Raw genomic sequence first — 26,285 nt, 5'->3', positions numbered from 1 at the left:
CAGAGAAGGCGGCAATTAATACCTCCATCTATTCAGGCATTCAATGAAAATATAACGCTGTGTTAGGAAAAAAAACTTTATGCGCGGCCTTAAGCAGCATCTGTTTGAGAGTTTATTGTCCTTCAGAAATGACGAAGTTTAACGTCTAATTACTTCCAGGAGATCTATTCCCCTCTCAGCTTTATTTCACTGAACAGATAAACTCCTATTTTCCTGTTATAATAATGGAGAGTGATGTGCTGTGATGTGCATATCAAAAACATTGTGATGCTTTCAGTTATTTACAAATGCTGAACTAAATAATTGGTTTTCTCATATCTGTGCTCTAAACATGGCACAGTGTAATTAGCTTCCCTTACTAAAATGACACTTCAGAGTCTCCCCTCATAAATCATCTGTGTTTCAGTGTGGGTGGATAATGTCATGGCTGTTACAGTACAGTAATGACATTTGCTGCTTTTCATTTGAATAAAACTCAGAGTGAGATGGTTTTAAGGGGCCAAGGGAGCTGGACGGGTTTGTTTTCTTTCCTCGTATAATAAGACAAAAAAAAGATCTGAAATCAGATCTAGTACATCCCAGTCAGTTCATTTATTTAGATGAATAATCAGGCAGATTATCAGCTCTGGAGGAGTAGACCCTATCAATAAAGGAATGCTCAAAATGAACCACATAAGTGAGAAACAAACCTCATTCTGCACAAATCATCTGCACAAAATACAGTACTTTGCAAAATCATGATACATTTGTAGACCTGACTCTGATGCATGAATTATGAAGTGTGTGTTTTTATTCCTCCAAGGGCATGATAAAAAACTGTTTTTTCTTTTTTCTTTTTTTTTTTAAATTTTGATTTTTCATGAAGTTACAGACACGTCCACTCCAGTGGACTACTTGCGCCTAAGCATTCACCATCATTCATTCATCTTCTACCACTTATCCTGTTCAGGGTCACGGGTGGATGGAGCTTATCCCGACTGTCTCCAGGCGAGAGGCAGGTTACACCTTGGACTGGTCTCCAGTCAATCACAGAGCTGACAAACAGAGACCAGCAACCTTCCACACACACACTCACACACACACACACACACACACACACACACACACACACACACACACACACACACACACACACACACACACACACACACACACACACACACACACACACACACACACACACACACACAACTACTGGCAATTTCAAATGACCAATTAACCTAATCAGCATGTTTTTGGATTGTGGGAGGCAGACTCCACAAAGAAAGTCCCACATTGCCTAAACCAGGATTTAAATTGGCGACCTTTTTGCTGTTAGTCAGCACCACCGTGCAGCTCACAACATAAAAGAGAATGAACTTCATGTAGAAATTATTTAAAAATTATTCAAAAATATTTCTGTTTATGCTTTGCAAAGCACTTGAACACATGTTCACACATCTTTATATATTTTATATCTGATCAGCTTTTAAACTCACTAATGTATGTCTGTAGTTCTAAAACAAACAAACAAACAAACAAAAAAAACAAATATTAAAAAAAGGATGAATTTTTTATTAATGCCCTAAGAAGAATAAATACAGAGGAAGAAAAAGTCTGGACAAAGACTGATATGCAGTTAAACAGTAAAAACCCCTGCATTTAGGAGAAAATGGCTTTCAAACAGCTGAACACTGCATGAGCCAGAGGGTTAAACAAAAATGACAACATAAACAAGAACAAAATCTTGATTTTGAAGGAACTCCACATTGAGAAACTGGTTTAACAGAAATATTGTACTGTTTTATGGAGAGCATGTGCTAATCTTACATCTGATTTCATCAACTTGTTCCAAAGATGTTGGGACAGAGTTGTTTAGTGTAGGGATGCGTATTAAGTTAGGTACTTTCATAAGTACTGACTGAATTCTGTGTGTAGTACTGAGTAGCAATTCCCATAGAATCAAATAGTACCTAAATATAGTGTTTAGGTAATGGTACCGAAAGACACCATTGTGACTGTGAGGGACTGGGAGAGTAGGCGATTTTTCATGTTGGACATGAACACACCATTGCAAGTTTAAATACTGAGAAATAAACATGTTATATAACTTCAAATTTTTATTATCAAATAAATTCATATTTATAAACACACAAAGGTACCAAAAATTGGTACCGTTGAGTACCGATACCAATTACCAAGGAAACCAGGCATTGGTACCTTAATGTTTCAAATGTGAAAGGTACCCCTTACTATTTTTCATTCTACTGAGAGTCAGGACTGCAGTCTGGCCAGTTTAGCAACTGGACTCCTCTACAACAGAGCCATGAGTTGTGATACATAACAGCGGTTGGACAGACTGAAATAAGCAAGGACTAATATGACTTTCCCACTTGGGAACATATTATTCTAAGATTGTCTAACGTGGTCTCACAGAGTGGTCTCCCTGTCTTTATCATGAAAGACTCTGGGGTGCCCCATTTTCTGACTTGTAGTAAAATAACTTCATTATTTTGGAGACGTTCCAGTTTGTCCAGCTCTATCATCTGATATGTTGTCTTTGAACAGTTTTAAATTAATGTAAGGGTAAAATGATTTGCAAACATCAAATCTGTTCTTTCAACATTTACACCATGTCAGGAAGTTTTTGGGATGAGTGTTGTAATTTTCCTTTCATTTTTGTATAGGATCCCATTCTGTTATCAGTAATATAAGATATTCTCTGCCCCTCACATCTGATAATGTGAAGCACCTGACACAGGTTCTTCAGGCGATTACAGAGAGGGTGGTCTGATAGGTCAGCACTGATTTCAGGAGAAACTCAATATGAAACTTATCACAGCCCTGAGTTATGAGTTATGTGAGGCTGACTCCACACAAGAGATAGACTGAATAAGGTCTAATGATGACATTGTTTCAAACCTCTGGCCAACAAAACGTTATCAGCCAGAGAGATTAATGAGTTCACCCACTCAACAGAAAAAGTGAAACAAGAAGAAAAAAACAATGTACAGACTGAGTCATGTGTCAAAGGACGTGATCACTCACGGTCAACAAAGGAGGTGAAGAGCATGCGGAAGCGGCTGAGTCGGCTCTTCTCATCGGCCCACATCCGTACCACCCCCACACCGTTATCCAGCATCACATCGTTGGCCACAGTGCTGCAGAACTTGGCTTTGAGGTTCTCGATAGCACTGCTGCCATCGTACACTGCCACAAAGTTCTTCTTGCACTCGTTAGAGTGCTCCATCTGATAATCCATGAAGCGCAGGTAGATCTGCAGGCAAACAGAGCAAACACATTAGCTCTGAGATGAAAACAGCTGTTCTTCAAGGAAAACATCCATCAAACCAAGGAAACAGATAAATCTCAAAAACATCCTGTGACTTCTGTGAACTGTGTTGCCCCGACTCACAAGCACCACCTGGTGATGTAATTAATATGGCACATGTAATGTACAGGTCAACATCAGCTGCTTTAACTGCAGTCCAGAGAACAAATGATCTCAAATAAGCACATTATGAAGTCAAATTGATATGGTTGAAATTATAAGAAATTAGAATTATCACCCCCTAAAAATATAGAAGTTCTAAAGTTGCACAAAAAATGATAAAAACCATCAACCCATATTGATCTCTCACACAGGGTTTTACAAAGACAGCAGAGTTTAACAACAAATGTGCCATTCAAAGGGGGTGGAGTAAACCAGTGTAGTATGTTTTAAATGTCAACACCTTATTGATTCACAGCCTCCAGGTCCAGACTTTCTGATTAAATTAATATGAAACAGGGGTGCCTGCTTTGCCTAACAGTTAGGTTGTGCTTTGTGTCACTCCCTATTCTTTTCCTCTTTCCTACTACACTTTCCTGTCTCCTCTAATAGGGGCACAAGACTGGCCAAAAGCTCCCTCCGTGTTTGAATAAAAAAGAGGGCTGATTTACGATGCAGGCGTGCTGCATGAAAATGAAACCACAGAAAGCATAATAAATAAGTGAGGGCAAAGCCAATGCTTTATCTTGAAGACCAGCAAACACTGGAGCTTTGTAAAACCTGTCAAATCAGAGGCAGTAGAAGAAGCAGCAGTAAAATCTTGTTTTTAATATCTTTAAAATAAAAAACTGCAATGAAGGACTTTTGGTATTGATACTTAAATTAACACAAAAATTACAACAACCTTCTGTCTAACCTGCAATGATCTATTTTTCCGTAACATTCAGATATCTTTAAATGGGCTTTCGGGCTTATTTTGTTTGGATTTTACTCACTGGAACACTATATTTATTCTCTGCTTAAAAAGTTATTTCATTGGATGAAACTACCCATCAGCATTATAATCTCACCTTGGTGGTTTAAACCTTTAACAAAGCAAAAAAATTAAATTCCTATGTTGAAAATGACCAATGACTGTCTAAAAAAAAAAAGGTTGAAAAGTCTTTGCGTCCAGTATATTTTGTTTTGTGTTTTGTATTAAAGCATTGTGATGCATATCGATTTAAAAAAGAATTGGTAGTTTCTGTTAAAGCTGTGATGTATGGACTGGTAGCCATCTAAATGTTTTAAAAACTGTGTAACTTGTGTTGGGGGCGGGTAAAATAAGCTCCAGCTTCAGCCTACTCCTTTTCAGACTACCATGTTTTGTTGCTGTTTCTCGCTCAGTTAACAAGTTTGTCTGAATAAACTTAAATAAACTTGAAACTTGAACTTGAACTTGCAGCTCAACCATTTGGTAAAGCATTTTTTTGAGTTCCTATATCTCACTGAAAATGTGTTAAACTGACTGGGTCGTCTCTACAGCCTGAAATACTTTTTCTGAACTTTGTGGTTTCTGATCTTAGTGCTCCAACAACATAACAAATAATAAATAAGTAAGTAAATAAAAAAGTTTATTTATTTATTTATCTAAATGTTTTCTTGGATGGCACATTAAAGGGTTAAAGTTTAAATAGACTTCACATCTCTTGCATTTAAAAAGTGAAAGTTAAGGGTTAGAAGGAGAGGTAGTTAAAGGGTTAATATTGTGACCAACTCTATGGCCACTCGTTCCAGATGATCACTGTGTCTCTTTTTTGGCCACTGACACTGAACTGGTTGCGCTTGCAGTGGTGTTTTGACTTTTTTGTTCCTGTGTGTGCCCAGAAATCCTTTGTTTGACCATGGTTGATTGTTAGCTCAATTTCTCTTTGTGAGCTGAGGAGAAGGAGGTGAGGATGACGTGCTGGTTCTCAGGTGTGAGCTAAGAAGTGACGACGTGGACCTGTCCTTCCATCCATTGTTATTGGGAGCGTAAGATCTATCTCCAATAAGATGGACGAGCTAGCTGTGCTAACCCAGCAACAGAGGGAATACCAGCATCATGTATGTTATAGCATCATGCTATTCACAGACATGGCTAACAGAGCTAACATCAGACACCAACACCACATTGGAGGAGCTTCGCCTGCTGTGAGCAGACAGGATCCAGGAGACAGAGACTGAACAGACTGCTGGGGAGGCTCAGTCCTGGACCCTGTGGAGGTGGAGGCTGGCTGAACTGGACAATGAAGGACAAGCTGTCATCTCTGATGGACTTTTTACTAGTTTATTGTATTATTCTATGTACTATATATTCTTGAATTTTTGCACTATACACATTCTTGTATTGCTGCTGACTCTGAATTTCCCCATATGATTAATAAAGTACATTCTATTCTATTCTATTCTATTCTATTCTATTCTATTCTATTCTATTCTATTCTATTCTATTCTAGTCTGCATTCTTTGTCCTTCTCTTGCTGTAGTTGTGATTACTGACAGCCTTCAGTCACTGAGGTCACAGCTGTGCAAATACACGCCGCTGTGTTGGGTTTGAATAACTACGCCAAAAATAACAAAATCATTTTTTCCCCAACGTATTTCAAGGAGAAAACAAAGTCTCATGTTAATGCTCAGAACACTTCAGTTCAAATTTATTTGGAGAAAAGACAGTTAAATACTATTTTTTGTTTAACACAAAAACTTTTTATTTTAAGTGAAAGTTCAGAGCCAATACTTTTTCACTTCCTCCACTGTGTAGCTGTTAAATCAGTGCTTCCACTTACACCAGAGTCCTTTTAGCACAGGTATCTGTACTTCTACCTGAGTAGATAATGTGTGTATTTTTCACAGCAGCAGTTAAGTAGCTGCTCTTATGCTGCTGCTGAGTGTGTTACTCTGTTTCTTCTGCTTGGTCGGGCTAATATCTGTCGGGGCAACTCAGCGCAGCAGCTAAATCTGGATCCTCATCCCTGCTGCTCATCACTGCACATGTAGGGCCGATGAAATCACCGTGTGTGGGTTTGTGTGTGAGGGAATTAGCTAGTGCATGTGTGAGTCAGGCATTAATGTTTATATGTGTGTGCATAATATAACTGAGAATACGTAGGAATGTAAAATGTGTGTGGGTGAGTGTTTACAGTACCACATACTGACGGTGTTATGTAATTAGTGACTGTATGTGTTAATCTGATGCTTAATTACTTATTATATGTGCATGAACCCGGGTGCATGTGTGTGTGTGAGAACATAATGGTCAGTGAGCAGCACAGGAGCGAGCTGATGACTCACTCAGTCATGAGGAAGAAGCAGAGCAGCGATGAATCAAGGCTAACCGGGCTGTGGTTGTAAATTCAATGTGAATTTTTTCATAACCACTCATAAAGTCAGAACTTCACTTCACTGGGCTTTCACTCCTGGCTTCAAAAAGCTCTTATGGAACTCCACGGCTGTATTTTACAAAAATAACTCGCTGGGATTGCTTTTCCCATGATGCCTTTGTGTATACCAGCACTGCATAGATCCATTAAGTATCAAATTACACCACCGACATGGCAACAGGAGGATTTCTATCAGTGATGTGAGCACAAAACTTTGCTTAATGGATGCATTATTTTTATCTACATCAAGGAAGCTGATGCATGACTTACACAGACGTGCATCTGCTGGGTTTGTTGATTGCTGTGTATGTACCAGAGCAGGTAAGACTGTTATTATCTGCTGCCACAAAAAGCAGAAGGCACAAGGAGAGGCTTTGATCTGAAGCAGCCACAAATCCCTCACAATTGTTTCTCAGTGGGGAACAAATCTGCTCTGAAGGTTGATGCTTGAATTTGTGCCACAGCTTCACATTCAGGGATGTTCCCTCTCTTGTTTGTACTCAGAGCATCATTATTTATCCTCTGCTTCTGCTTTTTTTTTTTTTTGGACAACTATTCAGATCTATTCTCAGACTAACTCTGTGCGTCACCAGTGAGATGAGATTTCTTCTCATTTGTCAGGTTATAATGATAAATAAAGCCTGTGCAGTTTTCTGCCTTCACGCTGATTATAATAATTACAAAATAATAGCGACCAAAAATAAACCAAATAAACACTGGGCTGGATTTGTGAGGCATACAGAAGGATGTGCAACACAATACTCTTTTGTCTTCAAGGCTGCTGAAATGGTTGGATATAATTAGGAGCAGCATTTTTGATGATTCAGGTTTAAGAACAAACATCCTGTTTTTTTTTTTTTTAGCTTGGTTAGCCAAGACTGGGGAAGTTTCTTTAAGTGTCTTTTTATTTTCTGAGGTTGGATCAGTTTAGGGTGGGCCGGGGTCACAGAGGCTGACTGTACCATGCTTAGGCACGCTTCAACCCCTTAAGTCCAGTTCATTTGGCTAGTGTGACCACAAGCGTGCTGTGCTTAAGCACGATTCACTTCTCTTCTTTGGCATGCTTCAGAGAGGTGGGCTTCAGTTCGGATTACTCCATGCTTCCAGTTTGTAATGATCGGTATCACTTTTCATTCCTCTATGCATTTATCCTGTCACATCTTTCACCTGTTCATTTATTCATGTGCATATTCCTTCTTTTAGTTAGTAAAAGAACTATATATATATATAAAGAACTTGTTTTCTGTCTTTATGTGGTTGTAATTAATGGCCTCTGTACACCGGTCAAAAGAACTCACAAGTAATTAATGTAGCGGCCTTCAGATATCGAGACTTGATAATTAAAGTAATTCTACGACTCATTAAATCACAGATTTCTTACAGTAAACATTTCTAGAGTTTCCCTGTTTTCTCCTAAATTGAGCGGTGACATAAATTTAAACTCACATATTGTAAGTTAAGATGTCTTTTTGAAAGTTATACTTTCACTCCGGTAGAATGCTGGCATTCTGCTTTTAGCAAATTAATTTATCATTATTTGACACCAATTTACGCTTCAGCATCAGCCACAAACCAGTCCACAAAAGGCAAGTCATTAAGTTTGGATGCAGGATAAAGTTCACCTGGGAGACTGGAAGAACAACCTGCACAGGCTGCAAAACTCCCAAAACATCATGAGCACTCACAGAGCGTGGTCTGCTGCTCTGATCTGCTGTATAATGCTGCAGACTCTCAGTAAAACCCACTTCTTTAGGACGGCTCAGGCTCCCTTCACTCTGGATGGATTATGCTTGGAAATTGAGATCTAAAAGCTTGAACTGCTTTTATTCTCCTCAGACCTTCAAACTGTCACCTCTGATGAAATATGACTGTTTTAGTAAAAGCTCAATAAATAAGCTCTGTGCTTTATAATACCTAAGAACACAGCAGTCCTAATGTTCAGGTGGTGAAACACAAATTGAACTTTAACTGAAAATATTGTGACTTCATTTGGGTAAGGGTTGAATAAGTTGACAGATGGGCAGGCCTTAACTCTACCTCTTTGAAGGTTTTCAGATTCAAGCCTATCAGGAACCAGCGGGTAACACCACTGACATGAAGTCCTATAAACTGAGTCCTGATATGGACACCAGGCTTCATTTATTATGAGCTTTGAAGCAGAAATACAGCCTCAGTGGGTGTTACACTACAAAACAGAAATCTAATCAAGTGTTCTTGTCTTGTTTTTGTAAAAATGTCTTTTTATACTTGAAATGAGCCACATTCAGCTGACAATGGAGGCGTCATATCTGCCAGTGGGATAAGAAAAATGTGCTTGTCAAGTGTCTTGAAAGCAGAAATAATATATTAATACAAGAAACTTTTTCCCTACCCCTCTGGCAGATACTTTTCAGACCTCATTTTTGTCTGTCCAAATAACTAGAAACAAGACATTTTTCTGGACTGGTCAGGTGAATGTGGCTCATATTAAGTCTAAAAATACATTTTTTTCTGAAAACAAGACATAAATACTGGATCAGATTTCAGTACTTTGTAGTGTAGCATAATTTTCTGTGTTTGCATTTGGTTAGTTTTCTTTTGCTGTTCCTCCTTTGATTTGTTAACCTGCAAAAAGTTTATTTGTCTTAATCCAGAGGGCAGGTGTGTGCTCTTGTCTCCTGATGACTGTCTAAATAACATGATTTTAACTCAAATCGTCGTTATTCCTTGTAAAGCAGGAATGACTACACATCTAGGGTCGCTTTCAAATAACATTGCTGTCAAATGTAAAAATCTAGGTGTCACTCTTGATGAGAACCTCAGTCTGAACCAGCATGCCAGCCTAGTTGTACAGTCTTGTTTTATGCAGCTGAGGAAAATATCCCAAATAAGATCCTTTTTATCAAGAAAAATCTGGAGGTTGTCATTCATGCTTTTATTTCCTCTTGTTTGGACTACTGTATTTCTCTGTACACGTGTCTGAACCAACACAGTGTGCAGAGGTTACAGCTAGTCCAGAACGCAGCAGCTCGACTCCTCACAGGAACCAAAAGGAGAGAGCATATAACTCCCATTTTAGCCTCTCTCCACTGGCTCCCCATAAATTACAGAATTGATTTTAAGATTTTATTGCTGACTTTTAAGGCATGCTCTGGTCTTGCTCCAAAGTACATTTCCAGTCTCCTCAGTCCATATGTGCCTGGTCGCAACTTGAGGTCCTCAGCCAAGGCTCTCTTTGCTGTCCTGAAGTCAAGGCTGAGGACCAAAGGTGACCGGACTTTCTCTGTCAGAGCTCCCACACTGTGGAACAGCCTGCCTGAGGAGATTAGAATGGCAGACACTTTATCCTCTTTTAATCTCTTTTAAAAACACATTTTTATAGATGTGCTTTTATTGGAGATTTTAGCTGAGCGTGTTTCAAACGTCAAAATGCTGCTTTTACTTTATTTTTGTTTTATCTTTAAGTGACAGTATCATGGGCAGTATTTTAAATCCTTTTAGATTTTTTATCCTTTGTTGCTTCAATTGTTTCAATCCTTAATGTTTTTATTTTTACAGATGTTTTCCTTTCTTTTATTGGTGGTGGCTTTTAGTTTTTTATATATTTTAATAATTTTCCTCACATTTCTCTTTTAACTCTCTTTCACTTCTTCTCTTCTATTTCTTTTTAGTGGTTGCTTTTATGATGTAAATCACTTTGTAACTTTGTTTTGAAAAGTGCTATATAAATAAAGTTTTGTTATTATATTATAAACATTAAATCCTCTTCATGGCATTATGTCCTTTTACCAAGCAAAGTTTGTCCGTCTGAAAGAACACTTCAGCAGAAAACGTACATCTGTTTGCTCATCCTGCTTTAGGATCTGCAAACATCATGGAAAAGGAGAAGTTTACAAAAGAAAAGACTCTTCCTGTTTGCTAGCTTATCACTGCTAAATGTACCCAAAGAGCTTTGAACAGACACGGACAGAGAGAACTGGACATGGTTCAGCATGTGGTCAGCATAGAGAAATGGCCAGTCTTGGAATTCGGCGTCAGTAAAGGAGCAAGACTATTTCAGATTGATTAAAAACTTTTCACAGCACCTTTAAAAAACAGGTTTTTGATGTTCTTGTTCTTGATTAGGAAAATAAAAAACAAACATGTAAACAGAAAATGTTTGATCTGTTTTCTACATTTCTTTATTGAAGGCCTCTGCAGTGACTAATACAGGATAATTGTGGCAGATAACTTTAGGAAAAACAGCAATTTGTGCATGATGGTAGTTTAGTTCTGTGATGATTAGCTACATTTTGTTCGTTTTCAGGGCGCTGGTAGTTTTTGAAAGCTGTGAGCTGAAAGTTTGGGAAACCTGGACGTAGAGATAGATAGAGAGAAGAAACTCCTGTCACTGTTCCCGGGGGTTAAATGTTCCTCATACTGACCTTCGACTGAGGAGGGGCCCTGATAGTCCAAATGCAGTCCAGAGCGTCCCCAGGCTTCACTTTCTCTTCCTCCTCTACCTGACTGGAGCGAATAACCCCATCCCATCCTCCAATTTCAAACTGACAGTCTGTGGAGAGACAGTGGAAACATGGAGGAGAGGCGAGAAGAAAGAGAGAGGTAAGGTAAGAAAGAGACAGGTGAAAGACGGGAGAGGTGACAGAGGGGTCAGAGTGAGGTAATATAAAACAGAAATACAGCAGATAAAATTAAGGATATGAGAAGCGCACGACAGAGAGAAGGACGGATGAAGGGTGTTATTTAAAGTGGTAAAGGATTTAAGGTGGTATTGAAGTGAGCACAGTAGATTAGGATAAAAGACAATAAAAGACACAGGAACAAAGGCAGGAGGACAGGAAGGAGAGCGCAGGATAAAGGAGGTGTGTGTTCCTCCTTGGGTTTAAATCTGTGTATGTTTGTGTATGAACATCCTCTCTCCAAGTGTTGAATTGTGTGCCTGTCAAGGTACATTTGTGCATCCAGCTCTTACGTCAGAGGCAGAGATAGCCTGCGGTAAGCTTCCTGAGAGCAGAGAAGCTCTTCAAAAAGAACCGAACAAAAACCAGCAGAGAACTGGAGAGCTTACCTGGGATGGGGTTTAGCAGTCCGCCCACGTGCAGATGAAAATCAGGGTCTGAAATGATAAGATTTGGGAGACGCATTACTCTCAATCCACAGAGCAGGAATAGGTAAGCAGAGAACACAAGATAAGATCCCATTAAGGCCGACCAGATAGAGCACAATGGGGTCTGTTTGAAGCTAATACCCTCTGCCTGATGGGAGACCTAGATTTCTGAGCATATTGGGTTCACATTAAGGTGGTTTTATGGAGAGCTGTGTCTGACAAAGAGCACTGAGAGTGAAAGTGAAAGTGAAAGAAAGTCAGCTGTGGAAAATAAAGCGACCCACCTGTAAGCAAAGAAACTCATCCCATGACGCCCTCATACCAATACTTATGATCAGGGAACACAAATCTATCAAACAGCTCCTTGAAGTCCTCTATCACACAAACATCAAGAGGGACTGGGATGGACAGGACGTGTAAGCAACTACATCACAAGTCTCACCAAGTGGGCACTTCCCTTCGCCCGTGGTGAGTGAAGTTAGGCCAGTTTTCTCAGTCTGTGGCTTCCAGCTATCATCATTTCTCACTTGTTTAAAGGCTTCATCTGACATTTCCTGCACCAACCGTTACAAACTCTGTCCACCAGCTCCTAATTCTCCAAGTAACTAGAGCTGTTTGTGCTGCAAACCCTCTACAACCCTGACAGAATCTGTGGACATTCGCTTTGTACTCTTGTGACATGGAAATGGTCCATGAGGAATGCAGAAAAGGTGGAACACAGAATCCAGAACGCAGAATGTAATGCACCATCAGCTTTCCTCCGACAACAACTGAGCCTCTTATTGACTTTTCATTCCTTATCAAACTCTGTCAGCAGATATCTACATCTTGTTTTGATGCCAAAGGCAACCAATAGAGTGAGTGACACAAGAAGCAGAGTTAATACAGCATATGACCTTGGTTAGCTGTAAAGAAAACACAAATCACTGCAATGCTAAAAAATAGAACAAGTCTCAGAGGAAAGAAATGACTTGAGTTGAGGAAAATAAAAAAGTTGAAGGGGAAGGTGAAGGGTTTCTTTTTTTATGTGTAGTTTTTTTTATCTGTGATTGTTGACCTGGAACAGTTTGTGAGTAGAGAGAGTTTGTTTTTGTGTGCAAGAGAGTTTGGAGAACAAGAGGAACTGATAAAATGTAAACCAAAAGAAATCATTAGATTTAAAAACCAATGAGGAAAAATATTTTTCTCCTTCAGATGTAAAAAAAAGATGAAGTAATTAATGTCAAATTTACAGAGCAAACTTTTCCATGTCTGCATTAAAATAAAGCCAATAATATAATATCACAGCTTTGTGATATATTGCGATTTCTACACAGTAAACTATTTGATTGAAAACAACTTTTCTATTTTATTGTGGTTAAAATAATCAAAGTCAGATGCAGTGTTTTTTTTAACACACACTTAACTTGAAAACACAAAGTGCATCAAGTTTGTCACTTAAACTACTGTGACCTTAAACTAATGTTGCAAAAAAAAATATTTGGTGAAAGACGTGGTCAGCTGGTGAAACTGACAAATGTCACTTGGTGTAACCAATGTTACTCATAAAAAATCTAATATCGCACAAAACATGACTATGATTATTATTTTATCAGTGTACTACTCTGTAAAAATTAAACCTAAAATGATTTTAAACTAACTGACCAAAGAATAGAGAGAAAACATTGATGTTTACGGCGTCAAAACCCACATCATCAAGTTTAGGAATAAAATATTTTGAATATGCTTTGAGATTATATTTATTATACAGTTTATGGGCAACATACAGTGGAGCAGCTCTTCAGCTCCATCTACTTCAGTGGAGTTGTACTTCCACTCACCTAAAATTTAATTTTTGATTTTGATAAAAATATCAATATTAGGTGTTGAAACATCAATATTATATCACAGGTCAAAGTATCATGATGTATTGCCGTATCAATTTTTTTTTCACATCTCTACTGTTCAAAGTGAGATTGTGGATGATGAACTCTGGAACATTTGGGGATCACTTTTACAGATTTTTTTCCTTCAGGCTACATGAATGAAAACAAAGTCTTTAAAGGGGACATATCATGCTTGTTTCTCCTTTTCACTATGCCAGACTAGGATGCCTGTAAAGCATTTCTGCCCTCAGTACAAGTCATTTAGTTCCTTCATTGCCCCACAATAGCGTTCTCAATATCCTCATTTTAGGCCATTCTGAAGATCTCGTTGAAACGCTCTGTTTCCAGAATGACCTCCAGTAACCTCGCAACGTCACAGCCTTTTGTGCTCTGATTGGTCAGTTCTATCAGAGGGGTGGAGGGGGTAGAGCCAGGGGGCGGTTTTTGTAGCATGGCAGTGTTTACAAAATCGCCATATTAAATGGAGCAGACTGAGCGATTTTGCTGTTTGCCAAAACTTCACCGTAAGGCATTGATAGCACTAATAAAATGGCAGAGTGTAGGATACGTCCTTTTGTAGTGGACCCCGAGTCAGACCCGGACAGTTCTGCAGCTCAGGAGGAAGAAAATCCACCTGGACACAGATCATCTCAGGACCCTTCAATGTGGTGAGTCAAACTGGTACTGTAACATGTAGAGTTTATACGTTTATACCAGGCTCTTGGTGGGTGTATCCCTCGGTGGGGGTTGTGTGACTAACTGATATCACAGAGGAGGAGCTGCTTTATCAGATTACTCCAATAAAAAGAAAGGATCCTCGTGTCGTCACGAAGGTCAAACTCTCGTGGCCAACTGGCAGTGACCTATTTTCAGAGGCATCAAATCTCATTCTAGGATACCAGAAAAAATACAATATCTCATTTTTTGAAAATTCAGGGGGTGAAAGGTCTCGTTTTCAAATGTATTATATTATATGTAAGTATTAAATCAGGGATCAGCAGGATATGTCCCCTTTAACTGATGAGTGTTACTGTGTCATCACATTTCTCTTTATGTTTGAGGGACTTTAGAACAAGAAACAAACAATTTCACTCTCTACACACATCTCATACAGAGTGTCGTCTGTGCTAAAGGCAGAAATTTGTCCTTGACTTGCAAACGTACGCTATTTTAAGGCATCAGTCCAACATATTTACAGCAACTGGAGCATCCGTAAACAACCTCAAAACAACAAGTAAATCATCAATCAGTAAACAATGCAGAAAAAGTTACAGGAGGAATAAAACAAATGCAACTCTCTCACAACTCTGCATCTCACCCCATCCTCTCTGATCTGTCTCCACCTCTGGTCCTTTACCTGCAATGAAGGTGTACTTGATGCGGAAACCGAGGCCTTCCAGCTCCTCGTCACTGATGAACTTGATCCACATGAAGCGTCCGGTCGATGTCACCAGGCCTGGGTTCTTTCCCCCACAGAAGCGATCAATGAGAGGCGAGAACCCAAATGGCCCATCACGTATCTCTATGTGGTCGAAGCGGCACTCAAACGATGGCTCGATGTAGTAGTTCTTATCGAAAGCCAGCTGAATCCTCTGTCTGGGGAGAGCTTTGACAACACAGAGGGATGAGAAAGGAAACAAAAGAAGTAAATACACACAAGGAAGGAGATTAAATCTTCTTTTGGAGGATAGAGACAAATCTGGGTGGTTTACTGCAGCATGAATCAAAAGCAGAGTCAAATATGAGCTAATCAGGATTTGGATGAGGAGCATTTCGCCTCTTACTTCTCACCACTCGACTGATGTGAGGAGAGGAAACTTTTTGAAGTTGGCTTGCACTTAAAGGGAACTTTGGACAATTTCTGGACAATTTCAGGTCCTGACATTTTCTTGGCTTGCTCTCTCACACTTCCCCCACAGCGAGGTATTGTAGAGGCCAGGAGCTTTCTTACAACTGAAGATGATTTAGTGTGGAGTAGGTGGAGGAGTGTGGAGCATGCATGGTGGAGGAGAACGTTTCTTTACCCGTGATTTTGTACTGACTCTTTACTAAATGGTTACCTCCCCTATTTGCAGTGGATGTTACCTGCTGTTGCTACTCCATCTTTGCAGACTTTTAGCATCCTAAGTGAGAAGTATTCATGAGTGCTGAGCATGTGTGGGAGGAGCTCTTTCTGTCACACACAGCCACCTCTCCTTGTATCTGCATGGTCCTCACAGCCATGATCAGACATACAGCACATTTCAAGAGGAAGCCAAAACATTACTGTGACACCACCCAGGGCAGGATGGGGAGTGATTCCACAGCTGTGCAGAGCTCTACTGGGTTGAAAAGTGACTATCATCTTGCAGGCTGCGTGAGTGATGAATTTAAGATGCTGTGAGTGCTCCAGCTCTGTCACATCTCTCTGGGAGCCTGGATTTCAAATGATCTACTCCTTTCTCTCCCGTGGACCTCAGAACTCTTTGTTCAGTTTTAGCTGCCTCTGTCTTTTAAGTAAAAAGTACCAGCTAATGAAGCTATTTTTAATTTTACAGCAGATATACAGCCTGCTGTAGTGACTTCTACAATAGTGGAAAAAGGGGAGGGGGACTTTTTTACCCTTTTGACCTGATGCTTCAGCGTGGTACATAAAACATAGATAACTTATTGAACTGAATCAAACTTCTGATTTGACCTCATTTCAATCAAAATTTACATTTATTTATTTATTTATATATTTATTTATATATTTTCTGTGTCAAAATGTTCAAAATGAAAAAAAAGGGAAGAGGACTCAAAGGTAGCGAGGTTTAAGAGTGAGGTTTAACCCTCTGATGCGTGAATAATAAAAGAAGCTTGTGGAAGATGTTTTTACTAAAGTGTATTCATTCTACTATGAGCATTAAAAAATGATGTTATCATTTTTTTTAAAAAATAAAGTTACAGACATGTCCACTCCAGTAGACTACCTGTGCCTGCCTACATGTACTCTTCAGCATACAAAAATGTGAACTTAATGTAAAAATGAGTAAAAACAAAGTAAAATAAAATAAAATAAAATAAAATAAAATAAATAAATAAAACTATTAAGTGGATGTTTCTGTATATCATAATTTTTTTCACATCTAGGGTTGTTTTGGAGTAGAAGCATTGACAGGATATCCCAGCAGGGGTCAACATGTGTGGCTGCCTGTCAGTCATCCTGGAGTCAGAGAATACTGACTTGCAGTTACACCAACTGACCACTGAATGAAGCTCAAAAGTGTGTGGCAGCAGAGAGCACTCTTGAGGCTGACACACAGCTCCACCATGGAGACCAATGCATTTAGGAGAAAATGACTTTAAATACCTGTCTACTGCAGTCACTGCAATGCACCACAGGGTTAAAAAAAATCTGCCTCATTCACTGATTCACTCTTTAGTTTTCTATTCTGATTTTCAATCAAATATGTGCCATTTAACTTGTAAGACCTGCAGTCTTGACTACCCTCCTGTGTTTTTCTGGTGTTCTCAACTGTGAGACAGATGCGTGACAGGGCAGCTTCCTCTGAGTCAGTGAATCCAGAACATTGCAATCACAGCATGAATTGTAGTTCACTAGTTCATCAGTCACGCACGTCCAAAACGTGTTTTTGCTCTGAATGGACAGAGCTCTGTGATAACACTTCCCCCCTTACACGCACACACACACAAACACGCACACACACACAGAAGGTATTTAACAAGGGCAATCTATGCCTGTCTGCAGAGATGAATCATGCTAAATAAAGATGCTGAGGGTGGGAAGTGGAGCTCTGAATCATCTTTGGCATGGAGAAGCAGAGCATGCCCCATTAGAGAGACAGAAAGAGAGGTCAAGGGCAGTGCACGTGTGTGCTGCAGTGTGCAAGAGAAATAATATAGAATAAAATTCAGAGTTTGTGCCTCTGTTCTTTGACTCAGAGTTCTTCGTTCTGCTCGAATGAGGAGCTCGTGGGGCTGTACTTCCTGCTTTCTGTCTGCTCACTCCCTGGAGTGAGGAGCTTTAATTTCTTTGTAACTTTGCACACAGACACACAAACACGCAAACACACAATGGCACGGCTTAATACAGACAGAAAGGGAAGTATAATCACTGTATCTACTGAGCTGATGAAGCAGGGGACATGACTTAATCAATGAGCCTCACTAACCTCAAATTATGATGACAAAGTTATCTGATGAGCATCTCTCTGTCTCTATAACAGGAAGAATAAAAGGCTCAGAGCTCAGCAATGGGTTGTATCTACCCTTCACTTATTCACAGTGTTGCTCATCCTTTGATTGAAAACCACTTTAGTTTCTTCAGATGTTTTTCACAAATACATTAGATTGTGTTTTATTCAATGGAGCTGGAAAATGATGACACACACACACACACACACTTCTCCTTGAGGAGGGTTTTCAGGCTCCTGTGCTTTTTTCTCTGAGGCCCCGTTTACACAACGTTTCATCAAAAAACGCTAAAACGCAGTAAAAAAAAAAAAAATCTGTGTTTACATGGAAATGCTGAGGGACTGAAAACGCTGTAGTAGGCATGCCAGGCCTGTAGTCGGCGCTATAACTGTCTTGTCCAGAAGCAGCTTTTGGGAGATCTCCATCAAAGTAGAGTTGAGCCGGTCATCTGTTGTGTTGGTGAATACTAAGTTCAAAAGTGGAGCAACAGATGAACATTTTGTATAAAGACAGTCAGCAGATTCAGCAGATTGGCAGCGTTTCAAAAAAATACCACTCTGGAGGCTGTTTTCAAAAGTTTGCTTTGTAGGTCGGCTGAAACACCATTTCCGTGTAAACGTCAGGCTGAAACCCAATAAAACGTTTCCGTTTCACCCTAAAACCGGTGTCGTGTAAACAGCCTCTGAAAACTTTTTGACACAATGTTTTTACATTTATCAGCTCCTTATTTTAGCTGTAACGCATTTAAGGTGAAATTAGTTTTGTTTTGCACTGACACTGCCCATCGCAGGGATGTGCACATTAAGCCACCAAAACTATGAAATATTGTTTCTTGTGCTACTCTGCATCAGAATCACTCATCAGTCATACAAATTTGAAAAAAAAACCTGTTATCATCAGAGGTGCTGTGAGGACTATCTGTAAAAGATAGTGTTATACCAGGATAAAGACTCTGCACTAACTGTCTCGATGATGTGGGTCTTACCAAAGCATGTGTTTGTTTTCAGGCAAGTGGGCCGATCTTCTTTATACTTTACTGTTTGAATTTAAGACAAATTTTCCCAGGATGCAAAGCAATGAGGAAATGTATTTGTAGCTGCGTAGAGCTATTGTTTGAAACATGACAACAATCAAACTTTTTAAATCAGCTTGTAGCGTAGTTTAGTGTCCAGTGGGTGAGCAGGTCATCTGTTATGTGTTCCTCACAGTCAGGTGCTCTGAGACGTGTCTGTAACTTATGTGAATCCTGGTTATGTTCAACCAGAGCTCATCTACCAACTCCAACCTCACCAAGCAGAGCTAACGTAACCTCACTCTTCATTTTATTGATAGACTCTCAAGTTTGAACAGACCACTGCAGAATAACTGCTGACTGTGGGTTGGAATGGAATTTTGCAGGAATTATCCTGCTCAATCGTCACTTCTGGGCCCCTATACCTGCATGTCAGTGTCAGTGTCTGCCTCAACCCCCTCCTCAGCCTGAATGTTGGTGTTTTGGTTGTATCGGGACATTTCTGGGAGGAGAGTAAGCGTGGTTACATCAGCCAATCACAAGTGCTCAGGTGACTTTGAGTGTTCTGAGTGGAAGAAGTTATTCAGAGCAGCTATTAGGGCTGCAAGATATTGGTAAAAACTGACATTGCGATTTTTTGGGGTTTGCGATATATATTGCATTATTAAAGGTAGAAGACTTTTCACCAGATGACTTGAATAGCTCTATTTGGGAAGAATTTGGTTGACTCACAGTGACACCATTGTATTCCTATAATACAGTTTAATCCAGGCTAAGGGGGTTTATCTGTGAATGATGAAGATTGCTGTATATGAAAGGGATCCAGGAGGCCATGTCTCTGTACTAAATAGAATAGGTTTCAATTTCAGTTGCTTTTTTTTCCATTTCTCCAATAAATGGGGGAAATGCGATAGTCACATCACATGTGCGATGTGACTATTGCGCATGTGCATATTGTGATGGTGATGTTCAAATGATATATTGTGCAGGCCTAGCAGCTAGGATAGTGGACATCGCATAGAGGAAGTAAAAGTCAACCAGAGTGAAAGTGAAGGCCAAACGGATAACAGCTTTTTCTTAAATGAGGGTGAAGCTTGGCTTCACTTTCACTTGCTTTGGGCACTTGGAGAGCAGCATGGGACAAAGAGTGATGCGAGTTGGCTTTCTGATGAACAGATACTTGTCAAATACCTGTGATTAGCTATTGCTAACATGCTGTGTCAGGTGCACGGCTCTCGAGTCCATGTAAAAAACACAATGCTGCAGGTGGTTGCTGGGGTAGTGAGTGTGTTCACGTAGTCATGGTCAGAGTCTGTGGGTGTGCGCTGCAGCTGGCACTGAGCCAAGGAGGAGGAGCCCAGTTTGAATGTTGTGTTCACTGACAAGTATCAAAATTTCCTGCTTACCCTACTTTTAACCTGTGTTTCAGCTCATACTCCATCACTCTCTGTGTTGCTTTTCTTATGCTCCAACCTCTTTTTTTTTGACAGCTCCTGCTAGATGAATCCAAAAAATCCGGCTTTCACCTGATTCCATGTGATACCATGGTGTGGTTTGTCAGTACTTTCATCTAGAAAATGGACATAGAGTTGTTTTTGAGCTGTGTTGGACTAGCGTCCACCTGCAGGGAGGACTTGTGTTGTAGTGCTAGCTCTGCTAATGTCAGCCACACTCTGCAAATCTAGTGGTAAATTGGGGTTAGGATTAGAGGTTTTGTAGACCAGTCTGTCAATCAGCCTTTACTTTTTTCAATTTAATGTCCGGGAAAAAAGATTTGCTCTGAAACACTCTGATCAAGACACATTTTGGCATAATGAAGAAGGACAGAAACAACGGTAAACACAGGAACATGCACACACCCAATCCTTGACATAATTAAGGCAGGTAATCATGCATGCTCAATGTTTATTGTATGTCAACCCCAGGAAGAGTAGCTGCTTCATTAGTGACAGCTAATGGGGGTCTGAACAAAGACAAAGAGAGACACTAATTAAAAATTAGGAAAAGATGTGTCAAAAAACAAAATGACTCTGAGAAGAAAAGTTGTGGAGTGAAAGCTAAATGAAAGTGAGCCAACTGACACTGATGTGGAAAGTGGAGAATGTTCAGAGCAGCACTCCCCATTCAGTCATTATTTTCTGAATATTTTTTTTCATTAACTTGAAGTCAGAATGAATTAGTTTAATTAGTGTGTCAAATATGGCCGAAGACTCAGGTAGTTTTTCACGGAAACAGCCTGTAGAAATGTACTCCAGAGAGAAACTTTTCTCTGAGAGTGACTTTTAAAATTTATTTCAAACTCAGATTCAACCTTCTTTTTTTATTACAAAAAAAATGAACATAAGTTAAATATAAAGAAAAGTTCATCTCAAAGCCAGCAGCTTTTTACTTTACTCCAGAAAAGAAATCAAATCTCTATGTGTGAGCTTTCCCCCTTCTGCACACCAGTTTACTGCCTGTGACAGTCACCGTCTGACTCTCAGACTGATTTGTCCACAGGGGGAGCCCTTGAGCTGTGTGTAAAGTCTATTCCCTGACCTCAGCATGAGTGAAACCAAGCACACATCTCATCTGCATGAGAGGCTGAGCTTTAACTTCACGGACAAACAGTTCATCACTTCAGTTTGACAACACATCAGCAGCTATCCCAGACTCCATCTCATATAGCTGCTAATGATGCCTTCCATTATGTTTCCTAAAATGCTGATGGAAGTTGTGTTTCTGGTAAACACAAAAAGTGTTGACAAGGACGCTCACATTTCAGTGATGAGCCCTCTCTGCTCGGATGTGCAGCAGATGTTCATCTCTTTTATGTTTCGTTTAATAGCAGCAGTCTTGTGACACACCCTGCCTTTGGAGACGAACACAGCACTCCTCTGATTAGGGCAGGAGTCGGGGATACCCACAACGAAGCGCCACTCCCCATCAATTTCAAAGGTTTACATCTGAGGGGGGGAAACAAGCTCCAGCGGATGGCTCATTCAGAAAATGTCAAGCTGATTGCCCGCCAGCCAGAACAGAAAATCAGATAGGGGCGAGGTTATATAAAACAATGTCAGTCAGACTAATAACACTCACTGAAGGAGGCAATATGCTGAGAGGAGGAAACTGTGTCAGCTGTTCTGTCAGAAGGAGACGAAAGAGTCGCTGTTACCTTCCAAGATGTAAACACACTCCTTGTTGGGAGGGTACGTGTTTGGGTAGTTTGGCGAAGTGAACACCCCGCCATTGATGTTGCGGACCCATGTGCCACAGTCATTCTGGTTAGGGCTCTGGGCGCCATGCTCGCTCGGGGCATCTTAAAGCAGAGAGGCAGAGAACAAATGAACAGATGGGTTATTGAGTTGGGGGATCAATGAGGGAACGATTGGAGGGCAGGGAGAGAGGAGGGAGGGCTGGTATTAGAGAAGAAGAAGCAGACAGGCAATAAAGAGGAGAGGAGGAGAGGCGTGATGAAATTACGAAAATAAACCCTTTCACTCTGCGTTGCAAGTCATGATGATAACCAGCTATTTCAGAGTGCTTCAGTGTTGGTGGGAAAAACGTCAAGGAAGAGTGGCTGCTCACCTTTACTTCTCTGTGCCAGAGCGAAAGCCTCTTCTATGAGAAAGAAGAGTATCCACGCTGAAAACAGAGACACAACACATTAGTCAACGCTCACAGGGTGACGTGTTAGAATATAAACACAGAAATGATTCAACAACAACAGATTAAACATGGGATCAGCTGATTGGAATCAGGATTGATTTCCATCTATAGCTGCATCAAAGGAAGGTACTTATCAGTGTGTGTGTGTGTGTGTGTGTGTGTGTGTCTTCATCAAACCAGCGCATTTCATGGTATAATCATCTTATAACACGCATGTAAATACTTCATGAAGGCAATGCTGGGGAAATGTTGCAGATTAATTTATGGTTGAATCATCTTGAAAATGACAGATGTGGAAAGCTGAAAGAAATACTGACACTGACGGGTAGGATTTCAAACTTTACGCTCACTGAGGGACGGACGGGTCACAGTTTACCAGTTTGAATTTTATAAAAATAATAAAAAAAATAATAACAATGATAATAATAGTAATAATATTAGTTACAATAATACATCTTATTTAATAGCACCTTTCTCAGCACTCAAGGACACTTTAAAGTTCATTAAAAACACAATTAAAAAGACAATCACAAAAGTAATAAACAACACGAGGAGATAAACAGGAGCGACAAGGCTAACAGGGATCAGAGAGGTTGGAAAACGTGGACTGGAACAGATAGGTTTTGAGTTTTGATCTAAGTACAGCAAGAGAGTCAATGTTTCTGATCTGAGGTGGAAGTGAGTTTCAGAGTTGGGGGGCATCGGACTGAAAGCTCTGCCCCCCATGGTGCTGAGACGGGCAGAGGGCACAGAGAGGTGGAGAGAGGAGGAAGATCTTCAGCAGTTTTACAAGATATTTAAACCCTCAAACACATTTTTCTTTGAATACAGAACATCTGGAAACCAACATCTATCAGGAGGTGATGAGAGGAGCATCGTTAACTGCATCAAGTCACCTTTCTTCCACAAAGCCTCCCCCTGACTCTAGTAGTGATGAGTGAACACAGACTGACAGGTAAGCTTCATGCCGAGCAACATGTAGCTTTTAGTCGATTTAAGTCAGGGCAAATAAAGGAAGTAGGAAGGAAGTACACCCTAAAACCTTCAGAATAAATCCCCTTGTCTCGAATTAGGAAGCAGAAACCAAGAAATGCAGAGTTTGTTTGATAATAAGTTCTTTCGTCAATAAACAATCACACCAAAGTGGGTCTGCTTGTTTTTCATCTGTGTATTAAATCTTAGCTTCTGCTCTACACTGAATGGACTTCAAACTTGATTAAACTAATTTAACATCAAGTCTCGCAGAAGAAAAGCTGAAAAGCAGAAGGATTATTAACAGCAGCTGAAGTGGTTGTGGTGGAAATGTCTGGATTAGTGAAAGCACTCAGTGCATCAGAAGTAAATTCAGTGACAGCATGCTGGTAAAACCTGCTTTAGCCCTACTGTAAAGATTTTGCTGACCAACCAATAAAAAATGACATACATAAGAACAGCATGAACAATCCTCTTGTTTGTGCTTTTGATCAATCGAAAGGTTTGTATGGAAGTTGAGTTTACATGAAATGCAGAATAAAGCTCTGCTACAGGAAATGTCTTCCAGTAAAAATTTTATTTTTAACATTTGGACCAGAATCTGCCCTGATTTCCTCAATCAGTGCGCTCAAGCAGAAGCTCATTTGAAATACTTTTAAACCATCAATGATCTTCCGAACTAATAGACCCCGACCTTGGAGTTTGTAGCCTGGAGGCAGCAGAAATATAAAGCATTAGCAGAAAACACAGGATTACAGGCTCTGAGGCTCACAGCACTGATGATGAGGAGGAGACAGGCATATGGCAGAACACGGCTGCAGACAATGGGTGAAATATGTTGCATTACAATGATATCTGCACTGAGGGCGAGCATGTTACAGCTCCTGACACTGCCGCGCTCTGATAAGCCCCCATAGACCTGATCCCCACTGAGTTCATAATGGGTCGGCCTGCTAACATCGCATTACAGAGCGGGCGTGAGGCTGGCACGCTGCATGAAGGCACCCAGGAAGAAAGGAAGGAAGGAGAGAAGGAAGGATGGGAGGAAACAAGAGGGAAAGAGAAAAATGTGTGTTGAATATTAGCCTGAATGAGCACAAAGGTTTAAATGGTCTTATTTTACACACACACACACACACACACACACACACACACACACACACTGGGCCCCTCGGGCTGTGGGATCATTATTACTTCTATCTCCATTATCTCGCCATGAAGGATGTGTTTGTACAAACTACCACAGGCACATTCAGAGAACAGACCACCCAAACTCAAAAACCAAATAACAGGAGAAGCTCTGGGCTCAGCTGAAGCTCTTTTTCATGATAAGTCTGACATTAAATCTCACAGAAAGCAAAAACTGCTAGCTGCTCCACAAAGCTGGGAATCACTGTGTTTTTAGGACTCCTGGTTAGAAACACTGACAGAAACAGACTCAGTAAAAAACATTTTCAGCCACAGTTGCTCAATTATTCATGCAGGCATTTGTTACACCTTTAGTCACATAATAAATTAAACAATAACATGAATAGAGAAGTAGATTTTACACCAAGAAAAGAAACAAATATGCAAAAGAAATGGAAGATTAATAATACTTAGAAAGAGGAGAAACAAATGCAGCAGGTAACACATGTATAGGGATAAAGTGAAGACACATTTGACTGTTTCTACATTTAAAGCTCCTCTAGGGAGCTCTGAGTTTGTGTCAGGTTTGGCGCCCCCCTCTGGAGGAAGCAGTGTTTCTTCAATGACTGTTCCCATTCATTTCTAATATTTCTAAGGAAAACCCATCCTGCTTTTTTTGACATTTAAATAAATCTCAGAACTTTCTTTACTTTGGAACATGAGAAGACAGTTGACCTTTGATCCCTCTGAACGACACATTCGTCTGCGACAGCGAGTTTGAACAACAGTAGCAACAGCAAGTAGAGATGGTAAAAAGCCAGCTTGTTGATTATAAAGAGACATCAGTCTGTTTTATAACTATTTTCAAACACCTTACAGGTGCTTTAAGGTATGTTCATCTGATTATGGTGCAAGAATTTTGTATTTCTTTCTTTTTTTTTCTCTGACAACAGGTATTTCCACACAAATTTCTTAATTTAGTTCACTGAAGACACTTCTATTTATTTTCAAATGAAAATTTTTTGGAGTTAGAAATGAAATGAAACTATAAATTACTCACGACAACAAAATCTAAAATAAAAACTGGTATCCAACAGATAACAGAACAATAGAAGCATGGAAGAAGATATGGAGTCCCTGTTTTAAAACTGAATTGGTCGGCTTAAAGAAGACCCGCATCTCTTACTCAGCCTATATGTCCTCATCTCTCTTAATCATTGTATTTACAAAGAGTGCAAACACGCGGCTTACTCATTCGTGCGAGGAAACATTTCAGACATTTGGAGGCATCCCACTAACACAAGTGTCATCTGACCCCTGCTCGTTTTAAAGAGCGAGAGGAGAAATTACCCCGGGATCAACCCTCCGATTCTAGGTCATGTCATTTCATTTTTACATCACTTCTTGCTTTAGCTTATACCAGCCTCGTGAATCTGCTCTCTTCTTCTGGAAACTGACTGGACAAAGCTAAACCAGGGGTCATGTACACAGCTTTCTGTAACACTGGAATAAAGAGGGATTAGAAACAATATGAGAACATATACTGTGTAATTTTCCTGTCTGAATAATGAGCTGTGGCCTTGCTGCTGAGACATTAATGAGATAATGTTTGCAAGCCATCAGATAAAAGGAAACAACAGAAGGAGCAGAGCCACTTTGGAAGCTTTAGTAAAAGTTACAGGAGAAAGGCCTTATTTCTGACTGTGTCCTGGTTTGTTACAGTTAGAGAGGAGACAAGAGACGTGTG

The 26,285-nt window shown here is 40.0% G+C and overlaps 1 protein-coding gene across 1 annotated transcript in view; it reads right to left on the bottom strand.

Annotated features, from left to right (window-relative positions):
* Positions 1-26,285, bottom strand: part of neto2a (neuropilin (NRP) and tolloid (TLL)-like 2a) — a 36,181-nt gene that overhangs the window by 7,996 nt on the left and 1,900 nt on the right. The window contains exons 2-7 of the mRNA XM_074666591.1: positions 22,358-22,414; positions 21,945-22,088; positions 14,960-15,208; positions 11,699-11,746; positions 11,055-11,182; positions 3,028-3,256 (exon numbers count right to left, since the gene is read on the bottom strand). Coding sequence (XP_074522692.1) covers positions 3,028-3,256; positions 11,055-11,182; positions 11,699-11,746; positions 14,960-15,208; positions 21,945-22,088; positions 22,358-22,414 — 855 coding nt within the window. The remainder of the gene's footprint in view (positions 1-3,027; positions 3,257-11,054; positions 11,183-11,698; positions 11,747-14,959; positions 15,209-21,944; positions 22,089-22,357; positions 22,415-26,285) is intronic.

This window comes from Halichoeres trimaculatus, unplaced genomic scaffold (assembly GCF_033239565.1).
Source record: "Halichoeres trimaculatus isolate MK-OKI-2021-1 unplaced genomic scaffold, fHalTri1.1 fHalTri1_scaffold_3, whole genome shotgun sequence".
Lineage (NCBI taxonomy): Eukaryota > Metazoa > Chordata > Actinopteri > Labriformes > Labridae > Halichoeres > Halichoeres trimaculatus.
This window is presented reverse-complemented; position numbering and strand designations above follow the sequence as displayed.